At 37.2% G+C, this 17,894-nt stretch overlaps 1 protein-coding gene across 4 annotated transcripts in view; it reads right to left on the bottom strand.

Moving 5' to 3' along the window:
- The window catches only part of khdrbs2.L (KH domain containing, RNA binding, signal transduction associated 2 L homeolog), a 141,882-nt gene that overhangs the window by 19,885 nt on the left and 104,103 nt on the right, over positions 1 to 17,894 (bottom strand). For all 4 annotated transcript variants that reach the window (XR_005961313.1, XR_005961314.1, XR_005961315.1 and 1 more), the window contains exon 7: positions 5,681 to 5,763. Coding sequence is in view for 1 of the 4 variants with exons in the window: in XM_041563158.1 (XP_041419092.1) it covers positions 5,681 to 5,763 (83 nt within the window). In the remaining 3 variants the exon portion in view is untranslated. The remainder of the gene's footprint in view (positions 1 to 5,680; positions 5,764 to 17,894) is intronic.

Genomic DNA, 17,894 nt, shown 5'->3' with positions numbered 1-17,894 from the left:
GTGTACACACACATGTGCACAATTAAAGGGCCCAGGGCTAGTCAGAATAGTTTATAGGAACTGTAGTTTGAATATCAGTTAAAGGGATACTGTCATGATTTTTATGGTGTAGTTTTTAATTCTAAATGATGCTGTTTACACTGCAAATAATTCACTGTACCATATAAAATGTTATTCCTGAACCAACAAGAGTATATTCCTTTTTTGTTGTTGTAATATTGACTTGGATTTTTAGTATTGAGTGCTATTCTCATATCTACCAGGAAGCTGTTATCTTGTGTCAGGCAGCTGTTATCTGGTTACCTTCCCATTGCTCTATTCATAGGCTGCTCTGGGAAGAAGGGAGGTCAGTGACATCACTCCAACTTGCAGTGCAGCAGCAAAGAGTGACTAACGTTTATTAGCGCACAAGTCACATGACTGAGGGCACCTGACATGGGAAATTGACATGTCTAGCACCATGTCAGACTTCAAAACTAAAAATAAATATAAAAAAAATCTATTTGCTCTTTTGAAAAACAGATTTCAGTGCAGAAGTCATAACAGAATCCCTTTCAATAAAATCTGTTCAGCCACATTCAAAACAGAATCTCTTTATTTGCAACCATTTTTCTCTTTTTTAAAGGAATGGAATGAATCGACTAGTCTTGTACCTAAACATAATAAAAATATTAATCGGAAGGTAGGCAAACCTAGAATGTGGAAACAGCATCGATAATCCCTGCTGCAGATCTTTGCTTTAATAATTTGAATTGCATTGTGCAACTGCCATTTAATACTAAAAACTGGTTTGGAAGGGTTACTCCCATAATAGTGAATCCAAGGCTCTGAAACATAACTAAATACATATGATATGGACTAAGAGAATTTTAATCTGGGCAGAGTCAACATATTTTCTTCAATATTAACTGTAATTTGGACTAGAAATTGCTGTTATTAAATTAATTTTATTGCATAAATGTGCAATACTGTGCTTTTGAGTCCTTCCTTTTGTTTTACTAAGTACAACCTGCGACAAGTGCTTTTCTTGCTGAGCAGAGATTGAGCATGAAATATGGGACGAGTGCTTGTTTTTTTATCTAACCTTTACTTAATCTGAACTATAAAAGGCAAAAATTGGATTGAACCTGTTAATAAAAGGGTCTAGAACATGTTCAGAGAAATAAAATAGGTTAATTGCTTGCAATAAAGCATGTCTCTATAATGCCCAAGGGGAGTTTCCTAGTAGAGGTTTTGTTAGCATACCTGAAACAGACAATTTAGCACTGACACTAATGTAATAGGAAAGAGGCAAGTAATAAATTATAAAAAACACCATTTTGTAAAATATATAATTTTTTAAGAAAAATTGATATTTTCATGGCATGCCAGAGCTATATTATGAAAAGTACAACGTGTAATAGGTGCATTTTAAAATAACAAATACCTTGTTTATTGTGCTTTTCCTTTTTAGCTTTGCTCCAAATATTTTAATATTTATTGATATGAGTAGGAATACTAAAACAATAATTCTTTTGCTGCTAAGATTTACTAAGAGAGGCTGCATACAGTAGCATATGAAGAGCCCTCTGAAGACGCTATAGATGGTATAACGGGTGACCGGGCAGGGGGATTTTTTTGGCACTTGTGCAAGGAGCACATCAACACTCTTCCGTGGGAGGTCCGTTGCAAGTTGCACCACAGGCAGCATAGACAAAAGCCATATATAACTCAAGCATAAAAAGCACATATAGCAAAGAAGTGCTTATTTATATTTGCATTTCAATAAACATTTGAATGAAAACTGCAGTACTTAAAATTTTGAGGCATTCTCAATAGACCTCTATAGGAACAATACCTTTGATTATTTACCAGTAAGATTGCTGACCAAGTAGTGTCTATAGAGAATGCTCTAGCTCAGGGGTTCCCAGGACATCGATCGCGGTCTACCAGTAGATTCCGGTAATGTTCCTGGTAGACTGCGACCTGCCTGGACCAGAGAGGTCGCTCTTCTTGCTGGTGAAGGCCCATGCATTCCGCTGTGGAACGCACGGTCCCTTAGTAAAGAGGGTTGCCTTGGCTCCTGCTGCCGGAACCCTTCACTTTCGGCTCCCACTGCAACCGTGCCCTGTATGTTTCTCCTCAGATAGATTGCTACTGCAGCCGGGGCACTGGCTCCTTTCCAGCCATCTCAAGGCAGCAAGCGCCAGCGTGTGGGTACTGAGCACAGGAACCTGTCTCACTTAATTGCCAACAGGGCTGCTACCACATTGCCTGTTCAGTAGCAATATTACTGCAACGCCCTGCTCAATTGGAACGTCATTGCATCAACTCTCTGCTCAATATCAATACCACTCCAACTCCCTGCTCAATAGCAATATCACTGCAACTCCCTGCTCAATAGCAATATCACTGCAACTCCCTGCTCAATTGCAATATCACTGCAACTCCCTGCTCAGTTGCAATATTATTGCAACTCCCTGCTCAATAGCAATATCACTGCGCCAACTCCCTGCTCATTAGAAATATCACTGCAACTCCCTGCTCAATAGCAATATCACTGCAACAACTCTTTGCTCAATTACAAAATCACTACAAGAGCTCCCTGCTCAATAGCAATATCACTGCAACTCCCTGCTCAATAGCAATATCACTGCAACTCCCTGCTCAATTGCAATATCACTGCAACTCCCTGCTCAGTTGCAATATTATTGCAACTCCCTGCTCAATAGCAATATCACTGCGCCAACTCCCTGCTCATTAGAAATATCACTGCAACTCCCTGCTCAATAGCAATATCACTGCAACAACTCTTTGCTCAATTACAAAATCACTACAAGAGCTCCCTGCTCAATAGCAATATCACTGCAACTCCCTGCTCAATAGCAATATCACTGCAACTCCCTGCTCAATTGCAATATCACTGCAACTCCCTGCTCAGTTGCAATATTATTGCAACTCCCTGCTCAATAGCAATATCACTGCGCCAACTCCCTGCTCATTAGAAATATCACTGCAACTCCCTGCTCAATAGCAATATCACTGCAACAACTCTTTGCTCAATTACAAAATCACTACAAGAGCTCCCTGCTCAATAGCAATATCACTGCAACTCCCTGCTCAATAGCAATATCACTGCAACAACTCTTTGCTCAATTACAAAATCACTACAAGAGCTCCCTGCTCAATAGCAATATCACTGCAACTCCCTGCTCTTTATCAGTATCACTGGAACAACTAGCAATATCACTGCAGCAACCCCCTGTTCTTGTGCCTTATGGTAGATGGCCCACTAGTTTTATCACGGTAGATCTCATGGCGGAGGCCAGGTGTCGAGAGTAGATCGCAGAGTAACAAAGTCTGGACACCCCTTCTCTAGCTTAACTTGCCATACACAGAGCTCAAATGTCAACAAATTCTGATGTTTCTGAAATAACAATCAAACATTTTAGTCTACCAAAGAAACAGGTAGAAGTAAGAAACTATATTGGTGAATGTGTTTGATACAAGATAATTCTTGAGTTCTATCTCTAGCTGTTGGAACAAAGAATATAGAGGCAGATTTACACAGATCAGGCATGGGTTCTCATAAGAGATTTATTTGGCATTTTCGTGGTGGTGCTGACCATGGAGAGCTGGGGAAAGTTTAATTAAAGGGAAACTAAAGTCTAAAATAGAATAATGCTAGAAATTCTGTGTTTTGTATACTAAACATAAACATGAATTTACATCACCCAAAGCCTAATAAAACAAATGATTTATGCTTTCAAAGTTGCCCACAGGGGGTCGCCATCTTGTAACTTTGTTCAAAATCTTTGCAAGACCTTGACTATGCACATGCTCAGTGTGGTCTGGGCTGCTTAATGATCGTCATAAATGATCAAAACAGCACAAGTCAAATAATATCTGCCATAGAAGCAGATACAGCAAGACTGATTAATAATCAGAATAGGCAGACTGCACTCAATCCTGTGTTGTCATGTAATCTATTGTGGATTTTATAGGTTTGTATTGTTTAGTACAAACTGTATCCAACTCTGCAGAACCAGTGGCTGCATCAAAAAAATAAAATCCTCCAAATAGAATCCTAGTTTATCTGTTTAAATGGCTCCATGATCTTTGTCCCTGCAGCTGGAAAAATTAAAGAGGATGTAAAGGCAAAAATAAAACCCCGTTTTACTTTATTAACTGAAAAAGAAACCTATCCCCAATATACTTATACTATACAGTTTTTATAAGAAACCTGACTGAATGCAGTGAAATTCCCCCTTCATTTACTTGCTCTGACTGCTGCAGATATGAATTTCTACATGGTCGCCAGCTGTTCATCAGGGAAACAAACAAAGCTGCTCAAGTTCTGGGAAGTCTCTTCCCCCTGCCATTTGAAAGTATGACCCTTTTCCTGCAGAGCGGTTGGGGACCGTCTGAAGTTTCCTATCCGCAGCAGTCAGAGAAAGTAAAAGAAGGGAGAATTTCACTGCATACAGTCAGGTTTCTTATAAAAACAGTAGACATTTTTAATTAAAGCATATTGGAGATAGGTTTCTTGTTCATTAAAGAAAGTAAAAATGTGATTTTGTTTTTTTTGCCTTTACATCCCCTTTAAGCAATATTGCTTTAAGAATACAACACTGGTGTTGCTGGACTACATATACCAGTATGGTTTGACCCTTGATAACATAATCTGGATACCATTTACATGTGCATTTACATAACTGATTCGACTGATTTCATAAAAATTACTGTTACATAAATGTTTATATTGCTTCCTTAGAAAACAATGGCCGATGGGAATGTGAAGATTAGTACAGATTACAAGTGTCTGCTGCATACATTTTTTAGTTATTTCCAGTTCTATCCATCCTGCATCCATATTTTTGCCTGCTTAACAGCTATGCCACATCCAGCTCTACAAGCTGTGTCTTTCCAGTAACAAGAATTTAGTCTGTCCATATCTGCTCAGCAAAGGTTCATTAACCAGCCCTAAGTAAATTTCTCAGCAAGTTCATTTTTTCCTGCTAAACGGAATCAAGATTTTTTTGCCTTATCAAACACCATACTTTTCTTGAAATTCCTTGCAACTCAGCACAGCGCCATTAAGGAAGTCTGCTTAACCGATATGAAGGTAAAAGTGTATAAAGTAGTGTAAAATAAATGGAGGAATTATAAAGCTGTGTAATTCTCCTTATTGATTTACAACAAACTGGTTACAGTACTCAGAAAGGTATTTTTTTAAGCTGCCGGAGTGACGTCATTTATGCTATTATTTTAAGTCACTGAAGACCTGGTGTGACACTTTCAAGTCAAAAGGAAAATTAAGGGAAAGGAAATTCCTAAAAACAATACAAACCAATTACTGTTTATTACCCCAAAATTTTGCACAAGGCTTTTTGGTTGACAATAAAACAATAAGCCTCTTTATTTTACTAAGTGGTGCCTGTCATTTAAATGGTGAGATGTCAGGTATTCAAGCTTTTCATATTTTAAACAGCCAGATAAATAGGCCCCTAATTGTATATTATTTCTCATGCTTTCCCAAGGTATTAACGTTTAAAATGACTCATTCTAGACAAATATACTGTAAGCTTCAGCTTAATATTAAGGCATTTCTAAAGAAATCAGATAACATTGCATTTTATATTTAGCATTCTTTAGAATCCTTTTCATTAATCTTATTTATTCAGAGTTGACCAAAACATACCTCTTTGCTTGTGAGTTATAATTGTTTTCATAGACGTCATAACTCTGTTCATCATAATCCTCTCCAAAGCCATCATCATAGCCCTGTGTATAAACACAATGCATAACTTTTAGAAATTAAAAAACTCCAGCAGTGGAAATGCACAAATTTATATTACTGATCCTTTAAAAATACAGTAACCTACTTGCAAATTAATGTTATTTGAGAAATAAAAGAAAGATTTAAAACAGTGAATCTTCCCAATTTTATGCATTGAAAGGGTATTTTACAGGGGTGGGAACTTCAATTTGTTTACACCTGCAAAATGGCTGCAAACCAAACTGCAAGTACAATGAAATTCAAGCTCACTCAATTAGATTCACTACAGGTATGGGAACTGTTATCTAGAAACCCATTATCCAAAATCTCTGAATTACGGAAAGGCCTTCTCCCATAGACCCCATTTTATCCAAATAATCCAACTAATTTAAACATGATTTCCTTTTTCTCTGTAATAATAAAACAGTACCTTGTACTATTGGGTTTATTTAATGTTTACACAATTTTCTAGTAGTCTAAAGGTATGAAGAACCAAATTATGGAAAGATCTGTTATCTGGAAAAACCTAGGTCCCGAGGATTCTGGATAACAGGTTCCATACCTGTACTAAACAGATATCTCCACCAAATTAGCCCTTTCTTTACATTAAACTATGGCGCAGCCTACATGATATGGCAGTTGAACTAGACTAACATAAAATAAGAAAATTAGAGGAACACCATTATAACTGACTACAAAAATTATAATTACAAGAAAACAGAGCTTAGAACAGAGACGTATTACTTTAATGCATTTACATTTTATTGGGAAACTCATTGGGGGACATTTATAAAGTTTGTGCAACGCATATTTATTCGCAAATGTTTTTTCCCTGCTTTTTTCTGAATGCTAAAATATTGCACTGTCCAGTTTTTGCTAATTTGCATTGTGAATACATTTTCGCAAATAGCTTGCAAATAAAACGGGTGTTTGCGTGAGTGCGCCCACTGTGCGAGGTTGTTGTGCGCGAAAATAGCGTTGACAGTAACTTAAATTTGCAGTTTGCAAAACTATTTTTTCTCTGCCACCAAAGTTGTGGCGTAATTCAAACGCCATTTGAGATTTTTGACATATTTAAAAAGCTCTTATAGAAATTCGAATTGCGAAAAAAACCGCAATTCTGTTTGCACACTCTTATTCAGCTTTATAAATGTAACATGGCGCAGTGCAAATATATTCACCGTGCAAACCAAACTGCCCTGCGCAAAGTTTATAAAAAAGCCCCACTGTGCGAACCAATTTGCCCTGAGCAAAGTTTATAAATGAGTCCCAGTATCATTTGTGCAACTCGGCAGCAAATATGTTCACATTGTAATTAATACATAGTACTCTATTCTAGCATCCTGAATTGGAACTACCGTATTAACTATAGACTTAAAGGGGCAATATAACCCCTGATATAATAAAGAGGGTTATGATGAACATATATTTTCCCTATTGTTTTAATTAAGAAATATCTATGTTTTTTTATGTCTTGTGCTATTTCTGTTCCTTTTAAATTCCCAGACTCATGATGATTAGCTGCATTATCTTGGCCAAAAAGAGTGACTGAATAGATATTACATAGAAAATTTTATGATCTTTGGGGTTTTTTTCTGTGGATTTCACTCGAAAACTTGGTTAATTTGAGTATTTGGGGTTTTCACCCCAAATTGACTGATCTGAGTTTTTTTACATTTGAGTTTTTCATAAATTAGAAAACATTCCAGCTGTGAGCTCATTCTAGGTATAAAAAAGAAACCTTACAAAGCTCACAAACCTGACCTTGGTTGAATAATCCCCCTAAATCTCACAGACTAACCAAACTCTTCTCAAACTATCCTGATTGTTAGTGTGGATGTTGCCAGAATGCAGATATTCATTATATGTAGTGGCATTACCCACACTGATTTTAGTTAGACTAAGTTTTAGAAAGAAGTATCTGACCTGCTCTTTTAACTGAGCACTAAGTGATGGCTTTTCTAGCTATGGAGGGAATTAACAAAAATTACAGACCAACAGTTTCCCACATTCTAAGAATGCACTTATACATTATTGCTTCTAACTTTAAAATCCACAAATCCCTAGTTATTCAGGCATTGAAGGCTTTTGCTCAACCACACTTTTCTTAATTGGGTCTGAACTACAACTCCCAGCATAATTTAACATATTATTGGGGTTAAAGGAGAAGGAAAGTCAACAATCACTGGGGGGTGCCAAAAGTTAGGCTCCTCAGTGATTGTATTCTCTAACCTGATAGCCGGGCTGGCTCCTATCAGTAGAAAACTGCACCAGCCTAGGGGTTTTCTCATCTTTCTTTCTCTACATGGGTGTTGTGTGAATAGTCAGAAAGTAACAAAAAAACATCCCTTTCAATCTACTGCACATGCACCAGCCCTGGATTTTGAAGAAAGAAGAAGCAGAAGAAGAAAAGGGCTCTGTGGTGCACTATGAGAACAACCCTGGTCTGTCTTCATTCAAAGAGCAAATGCAGTGTATGTAATAAAAGAGTTGTTACGTTTGCTCGAAAAGTTTATGCCACCTTCAAGCTCTTTTTAAAAGTTAGCAATAAAGATTTGCAATGCAATAAAAGTCTAATGAAGAATATTATATTGCAACATGCAAATTTTTATTTTTATTTGTGTGCAACTTTGTTTTTGTGACACGTTGAGGCAATGTCTGCAGGCAGCACCTTTCTACTGATGCAGTTAACCATCTCTCTCTTGCTTTAGGGCAATGAATGTTAGACTAGCAATTCACTTCTTGAAATTCCCATTGCCTGTGACTGGACTTTAAGTAAGAATTTTAAAAGGAACTTGTTTGCAATCCTGCAGAATATATGCAGCCCATAGGGAATTGAGTTATTTTCTTGTATACAGAAGCAATACATTATATTGTCCTATTCAGACAAAAACTCCCATGTTGCTAAAATGTTTATATAGTAACAAAAATCTTGATTCTCTGTGGAGCTCCAAGCACTATCTTATGTCATCTAAAGGACAGGCATAGTGTTACTGAAACTGCATTCCACAGTGGCAAACCTGATATAAAGGATAGGGTAATTGATGACCAGTTAATTCTCAAAATGTTCTTGATCCTCCACAATGACATCTGTTTGGGGTAAATTAGACCTGCCTCTGATGCAGCAGACCAAGGAACATGACCACCAACTGGCATTGCTTTTTTAAACATTAGAATGTTAGATTATCATACTAACCATGGATATACTTGAAAGTATTTCATTCCTCCCAAAAGTAGTCAATGAAAAAGAGGAACAAAAAAATTTACCGTGTGTAGCAACGATCACGCCTATTTTACAGTCACACCCAATAAATACCGCATCCATTTTACAAAATTTGGCAGGTTATGGAAAGCTTGAACACATTTCTGGGGGTTTTGGGGTCAGGTTTTTTGTATTATTACAGTTTTGCTAATGAGGTCTGCTTATCTTAAATAGTTACAATTGTATCTTTGCTTATCTTAAATCGTTACAAATGTGTCTAAAGGTGGCTATACATGGAGAGATCTGCTCGTTTGGTGATGTCGCCAAACGAGCGGATCTCTCCCCGATATGCCCACCTTGGGGTAGGCAATATCGGGCTGATCCGATTGTGGGCCCTAGGGCCCAATGATCGGATCCTACGGTGGCTTTACGGGCGGTTGGATCACGGGACCGCATCAACGAACATATGCGGCCGCGATCCGACGGGATTTTTAGTCCCATCTGATCGAGATCTGGCCAACTTCCGGCCAGATCTCGATCAGGAAAGCCCATCGGGGGCCCCATACACAGGCCAATAAGCCGTCGAAAGCTTTTATCGGCCCGTGTGTGGCCACCTTTAATGCAGCTGCCACGTATTCTGGGCTCTCAGCCAAAAGACTCTTGTTCAATTAAGTTTTAGAAACTTTGTATCTTTTTCTGACTGTTCAGTTCAGGAGATCAAAGAGACAATCAGGACATTTCAGTAACAATCCGGGACTGTGGATTGAGCTGTCAAAATTGGGACTGTCCCGCAAAAAAAAGGGACAGTTGTGAGTTATGGCATAGTTTCAAACCACATCACATTTACTTTTAGGACATTCTATGAACATCAGTAGAATCTCCATTTGGGTTTCCATTATACAGGTATAGAATCCAATATCTGGAAACCCATAATCCAGATAGCTCTGAATTACAGAAAGGCCATCTCTCTAGACTCCTGTACTTGATCTTAACTAAGATATAATTAATCCCCGTTGAAGGCAAAACAATCCCGAACATTCTTGATAATAGATCCTATACCTGCACTGATAAAGAGGGAGATGTTTGCCCACGAGAGCTGCCTACGTATTACAATTAAGCTGCAACAGAGGCAAGTTGGCACACTGCATGGAAATATAGTACTGTGGTAAAATTAGCTATTATCCAGGTTAGTAGAAACATATTAAAATTCTTTGGGGCCCGAGTATGAATTCTGTATAAAAAATCAAATTTTAGTGAATTTTCCCTGCAGACATTTTCCAGTTAGAACTGCAGTATAAAATGTAAGGCTCTGTCACTCTGCTAAAATGTTGTGCTAGTACTTTAGTAACTGCAGTGTCACATTGCTTAAGGTGTATATTGTATACACTGTTAATATACTTTAATACATTATACATTAAGAACTATTAAAACTATTGTCACATTTAAGTGAATTAGCATCGGCGAAATGGTGCGAAGTGGTCACTTGCGACAATTCATGCTCCACAGAAAAGTTTTTATGTTCTCAACCAGAAAAATAGAACTCATTTATAAAAGACTGTAGTTTAATCTAGTTTTCTTCTTCCACATCTGCTGGCAGGTGTGACACCTAATTAATATTGTATTACAGACTGATTTTAGAAGAGACAGATTTAACAAAGCTGAACAGACAGAATAAAATTCCTATATTATTCATTTTTTGTAGAAAGCAAAAATATTATAATCGAATATACTATTTTCTACATCCATTGTGCTATAATTAACAATTTTATTGTATGTCTTATTAATATTAATAAATATAAGGTATTGTGGATTTGATTATACACCTAATTATACACCTTTAAGGTACAAGGAACTTTTTTTTTCAAAATCAGAAAGAAACCATGACATTGTTCTATAATCTTCTAACCTGTTAATGGACTTTAAACTCAATGAAGCATAGCAACTTGAACTTTCCTTTAATGAAGCCAGATCCTTATATTTTAGCACTCATTGAGAAAACCAATTAACTCAAGCTCTATTGAACAGAAAATAAATCAAGTGTTATAATATTGGTGAAAAGCCAGACTTTCTGTAATTAGGTTACTGATGTAACCAAGCCTGTCTCCGATATGCTCTTGTAGACTGACAGCCTCTCCTGTCCAAAGCAATTAGAATTTATGTCCTATGCTTCGCAGTCAAAGCTAAGCAATGAAACTACTATATAATTACTTGACAATTTTTCTGGTCTCCTTCAGGGACACATTTCAAATGCATTGGATTTAAGACTCTGCCAGACTGTGCTTCTTCTTTTTGGATCCAACCTTAGGCTGGGAACCAACTCTGACTCTATAAAATAAATGTATAATCTATTCAGTAATATTAAATTAAACTCATAACTCATATTGTGAAAAAAATTTTGTTTTGATACATACTTTTTTCTTATTAATTACTTGGAATAATTAACTTTTTCAGCAAACACAAACTAACCGTAAAAATATCTAATTGTAGAAGAGCTGATTCAGTAGCAGAATGAGTGAGCAAAACTGTGTTAGCCATAACCCTTATTCTCTTCCTATATTTGCATAATTCTAGTACAATATATAAGATATTTAGAGGCATAATTATGAAAGGGTTAAAAAAAGTACACCAAGGCATATTGCATCATCATAACAGTCATCTATGTTTATTTAAACAGAGACAGCAAGTTTGATATCAAATGATAGCCATTTGCCCACGGACTCCAAAAGGAGAATTCTAAAACTCATGTACAACTGTCCTGTCCTGTAAATTGTTTCTCTGTTCAACTGTGGCAAACTCCCATCCATAAATATAAATAATATGCACCTTGGTTCTAGCAACATTGTATCAGCTGATGAGAACTGGGGTTTGTTATGGGATTTGTTTATACATAACAGGAAAGACAATTTTATATCTTCTTGAATATTTATTAATAATTTATTGATATATTGCTGATTAATAATAATACAATTTTTATTGAAAGCAAATCCCATACATCTGATTACAAGGAAAACCATATACTGTATCTTATTTTATATATGGTCTTTTTATGTTTTTTCTAAGACTTAAAACCAAAGCAGCATAGTTATTCTGTTGCATAAGTTTAATATTTAATGCTTAAACAGGTGTAAGCCCCCATATGTCTATTTATTTGACGTTTAAGTTTGAATATATTGCATTGAAAGAAAGAAAGAAAGACTTTACAGTCTTATGCCATATCACATTTGTGGGATCTAAAAAGTTGAGGTTCTCAAGCTGGGTTTGTCCCTGGTTTGGGAAATAATCACCAATAAGGGCAATTACACACATTCCTTTTTTATGCATTTACAAACACATGCTGACTACAAAAACGTACATATATTGTACTTATATGCTTTTTTTAAAAATGTCCAATGTATCCAGAACATCAGTCTAATAGGGTATTTATATCTGGCAAATCCAAATATTAAATAGACAAAATTAATAATATTATCTGATAATCTGGGTACAGGTGGATACTGACAAGCTATATTTTTGCTAGCTTGGTTTCTTTATGATATTTGCATCTCTCAAACCTTATGTTGTTATTCATTAAAACTGCTTCATAAATTTGAAACTGATCCCCGAAGTATCCATCATAGTTAACAATTCCACTATCACCCCCTCTCCCCAGGCCCGGTGCCTTGGGGTTATCCTAGATTCTGCCCTGTCATTCACTCCTCATATCCAGTCACTTATTAAATCATGTCACTTCCACCTAAGGAACATATCCAAAATACGATCATTTATCACCCAAGACGCTGCCAAAATTCTTATTCACTCTCTCATCATATCGCGTCTAGACTACTGCAACTCTCTTTTAATTGGCCTCCCCCTCCAGAGACTGTCACCTCTCCAGTCCATAATGAACACTGCTGCGAGGCTCATACACCTCAGCAACCGCTCCTCCTCTGCCTCACCATTCTGTCAATCCCTGCACTGGCTTCCGTTACCTTTCAGAATCAAATTCAAATTAATGACCCTGACTTTCAAAGCACTTCACAACTCTGCTCCACCCTACATCTCTGAACTCATCTCTATATACTCACCCACTCGCTTACTACGCTCCTCTACTGACCTGCTACTCAACTCTTCTCTCATTACCTCCTCACATGCTCGCATTCAAGACTTTGGAAGGGCTGCACCCCTCCTCTGGAACGCTCTCCCACGGTCTGTCCGACTTTCTCCCAACCTTTCTGCTTTCAAAAAATCTCTGAAAACGCACTTCTTTCGAGAAGCCTACCCTCACTCTGCTTAACTACCAAACGCAACACCACATACAGTACCACATTTCATACCCACTTACTTCGATTTTGCCCACTCCCACACCTTGTGTATTACTCCCTTCCCTTTAGACTGTATGCCTATGCATAGGGCCTTCCTCACCTCTTTGTACCTGTATTGATTGTGATGTTTGTTACTCCATATATTCTATATATGTAATTCATGCGATGTAGTTGTATAATCACATTTACTTTACAGTGCTACGCAATATGTTCGCGCTATATAAATACATGTTAATAATAATAATAATAATAATAATAATCTCTCTGGATTTTAGGTAAAAAAATAAAATAAAAAAACAGTATCATAAAATCAAATGTCCTAGAGCCAATAAAGTTCAAAAACACTCACAAATCAGTTTGTCAAGAGAAAACCAGTATTTCATTTCAAACTTCAACAGTGCTAAGAAACCCAACACAGCATCTTTTAGTTCTAGCTCACCTCAGGTGACAGTCTGCTGCAATCATCACTCATACAGTTTACATCTGTCTCAAAAATAAATGTCAGTTGAGGGACAGACTGGTTCAAGATACAGGGCTCCCAGAGCTGCTTGTAATGGGGGATAGTGTAGATGCATCTCTTTTTGAGACACAGACCACACAGAATATTATAATCCATAGATTATGGAAAACACAGCACACACACTGAAACAACACTATTAACTAAATTCACTAATGCTTGAGATCGTTCCAGTTTGGAACAATTAGCTGATGCTGTGCTGCGTGTTTCTGTCTGAGGCAAATAAATTGATTGACCACTTCAACCTTTTTCTGTCCTATTGCCAAAATAGCATGGGTCATCCCCCCCCCAATGGTACAGTCTGTTCTTTTTTATATTACTGATTATTTCACTTCTTAATGTAACAATACGTTAGAAACAAAAGCACCAAAACATCATTATAAAAGTAACATATTAAATGTGAATTTTGAGAGCTGTTTTTATAATACCAAGCTATAAAAAACAATAGGTGTATATCTATCTATCTATCTATCTATATATATATAAATATAGAATATTGGTAATGATAATATCTTAGCAGAGGGGCCCTATGACATTGTTACATCTTCTACCATTAGCCCATCTCATCTAATAAAGAATTTACTGTATTCATTAAGGTCAATATTTTCTCATTTTGAAGATGCGGTTTTAATGTTTTGTAAAATAGGGGAAACAATATCCTTATACATCCAAAAACTGTTAATAATGGTCGCCAATAGTGATGGGCGAATATGACCCATTGAAAATTCGCCAAAATGCATGGAAGTTTTTTTTGACGCGACTAATGTTTTCATGGGCGTCATTTTCAAGGTGAAACTTGGTGAAAAACTTTACCCATCACTAGCTCACCAACAATTGTGCAGAGGCATATATATGGAAAATACAAGTGTCCAGTGAAAGCTTTGTCATTTTTCCAATGAAAAAAATTTTCAGTATAATGTCAGGTCTGACCTGGCCTTCTTTTGGTATTGGTATTAATATCATCTAAAACCAGGTTTTAACCTTAGTGAAGAGAGTGAATAATAATACTTTTGAAGGTAATTCCGCACACATCAAATAAATAATGCTTTAATTTTGCAATGGCCTGCCATATTATAGTAGATATTATGTTATTTATATAAGAGAGAACAACATATACAGTATAGGGTTGAATGTACAAATAAGCTTAGGTAATTGACAGTGGCATAACTAGATACCGGGCCCCACAGCTAATTAATTAATTTTAGGACCCCCAACGTTAACCTGTTTTACCAATATTTGTCAAAATTTATTAGGACCTCATGGGGCCCCTAAACCTCCGGTTCCCCCTGCATCTGCAGGGTCTGCTTCCCCTGCAGTTACACCCCGGTAATAAATCAGTTTTAGCTTAACTGTGCAACCTCCGGCAGGTTTGTGGTCACCTCAGCAGACTACACAGGCCATCGTACTGAAATTCTGATCTAATGGTTCATATAGGGCACCGGCAGATCTGCTTAATTGTATGTAGCTATGGGGTGATCATCAGATAACAGAGCAGTCAATTACACTATAGGTCAATATACAGAATAAACGTGCATTCATGCAAATGACAATCTATTTAAGTATTTTTGCCCTGTTTTTACCATATAGGATAAATATTCATGCTTCCAAGGTAAAAAAAAAGTGAATTAGATGCAAAGAATTTTCTTCATTCTGGTACATCTCTCTGGAATTCATGCAAATAAGGGCATGAGTATGCTCCCACATGGTTTTTGGGCATTTCACTGCACTATGGGCACTGTACTCATGGGAGAGCAATGAAACGCAGATAAAACACATGAACTGAATATCTGCACTCAGTCTTTCAATTTGCACCTGTGGATAAAGTCCCTGTAGAGAAGAAAATGGGGTCACTTAAATGTAGTGTGCCAATGCTGTGGAACCTACATAAAAGCCACTCTATGGGATCACAATTACGAAAGCCTATGTGTAAGGGCTCTTTGTGTCTGAACTAACCATTGTGGTTATTTTTTAAATGAGACCCAGTACACATTTGTTTTTCTGTATACACCACTATGTGATATTATTAGCAGATTTAATTATATTAAAAATACTTTTCTTGCTTGGCTTTTCTTTTAGACGAATAGAACCTTTATTTCCTCTGAACACTGAACGTATGCCACATGCAAATATATTAGCAAAGCCTACAATTTCTTATATAGCTACTGGTCTTAGAAACATGATGAAACATTAATTTGGAACTTACCCTTCATAAAATCCTGCATAAAAAAACCTTTTGTACCTACTGCCATTTACAAATGTAAACTGTGCTTTCTGCCTTGCACCAGACTGACATATCAGTTGACCGTACTGTTCTGTAGTTACTGTACTTACAGGGACAAAATGTTGTCTGTGCATTTCAATATAACGTGTCTGCTTTAAGAAACACTACAAGAGTTTTTATCAGTGATCCCCAACCAGTGGCTTGTGAGCACCATGTTGGTCTGCAACCCCTTGGATGTTGCTCCCAGTTGCCCTTAAAGCAGGTGCTTATTTGCATAAAACCGATGTCTACTGCCAAAACAGAGCTTCCTGTAGGCTGCAAGTCCACATAGGTTCTACCAATATCCAATCACAGCCCATATTTGGCACCCCAGGACCTTTTTTGCATGCTTATGTTGCTCTCCAACTTTTTTTTTACATTTGAATATGGCTCAGGGGTTAAAAATGTTGGGGAACCCTGGTTTATATCAATAAGGTGCTTTGTATCTATGTGGTCAGCCATTCTAGCTAAATACAGATGGAGTCACTTTATTTTGTACGTTTATCGCGCTGTAACGCTAGTTGAGCTGCAGAAAGTGCGATGTGTCATGAAGCCTCGACGCGTTTCGCGCATTTACCAACATGTAATACAAGTTGCTGCCACTAGAGGCCGCTAAGCGCTAGGTATTGTGATCAATTCCAGTATGCAGTGCATGGTTTACTAAGGGAGAAAAGAGATAGAGGCATTTACGTTGTAGTAGTGGCCTAATGGATTAAATGCTTGCATTTTTGCCAAGGGGTTCAATGTTCAATCCCCGCACTATATGTAACTTTTCTCCCCCTCTAATTTATATTAAAAAGATAAAGATAATTTATATTAAAAAAATGATTTATATATTATCCTCCCAGATTTTTTCCTTCAGCCATCTCCATGTCTCTCTCTCTCTCCTTCCTGATTTTTTTGTGTCTCTCTCTGATTTTTCATTTTCTCCTGTGTCTGTCTCTTCTGCCGATTTTACATTTTACCCTGTGTCTGTCTCTTCTGCCGATTTTTTATTTTACCCTGTGTCTGTCTGTCTCTCTGATTTTTCATTTTCTCCTGTCTGTCTCTCCCTCCGATTTTTCATTTTCCCATGTCTGTCTCTTCTGCTGATTTTCATTTTCTCCTGTGTCTGTCTCTATCTCTAACTTTTCATTTTTACCTGTGTCTGTCTCTTCTGCCGATTTTACATTTTCCCCTGTCTGTCTCTTCTGTCTATTTTACATTTTCCCCTGTGTCTGTCTCTTCTGCCGATTGTTACATTTTCCCCTGTGTCTGTCTCTATCTCTAATTTTTCATTTCTCCCTGTGTCTGTCTCTTCTGCCGATTTTACATTTTCCCCTGTGTCTGTCTCCTCTGCCGATTTTTCATTTTACCCTGTGTCTGTCTGTCTCTCTGATTTTTCATTTTCTCCTGTCTGTCTCTCCCTCCGATTTTTCATTTTCCCATGTCCGTCTCTTCTGCTGATTTTTCATTTTCTCCTGTGTCTGTCTCTATCTCTAATTTTTCATTTCTCCCTGTGTCTGTCTCTTCTACCGATTTTACATTTTCCCCTGTCTGTCTCTTCTGTCTATTTTACATTTTCCCCTGTGTCTGTCTCTTCTGCCGATTGTTACATTTTCCCCTGTGTCTGTCTCTATCTCTAATTCTTCATTTCTCCCTGTGTCTGTCTCTTCTGACGATTTTACATTTTCCCCTGTGTCTGTCTCCTCTGCCGATTTTTCATTTTCTCCTGTCTGTTTCTTCTGCCGATTTTACATTTTACCCTGTGTCTGTCTATATCTCTAATTTTTCATTTCTCCCTGTGTCTGTCTCTTCTGCCGATTTTACATTTTACCCTGTGTCTGTCTCTTCTGCCGATTTTTTATTTTACCCTG

The sequence above is a fragment of the Xenopus laevis genome, chromosome 5L (assembly GCF_017654675.1).
Source record: "Xenopus laevis strain J_2021 chromosome 5L, Xenopus_laevis_v10.1, whole genome shotgun sequence".
Classification (NCBI taxonomy): domain Eukaryota; kingdom Metazoa; phylum Chordata; class Amphibia; order Anura; family Pipidae; genus Xenopus; species Xenopus laevis.
Note: the sequence above shows the minus strand (reverse complement) of the source record. Positions and strands in the feature narration are given on the sequence as shown.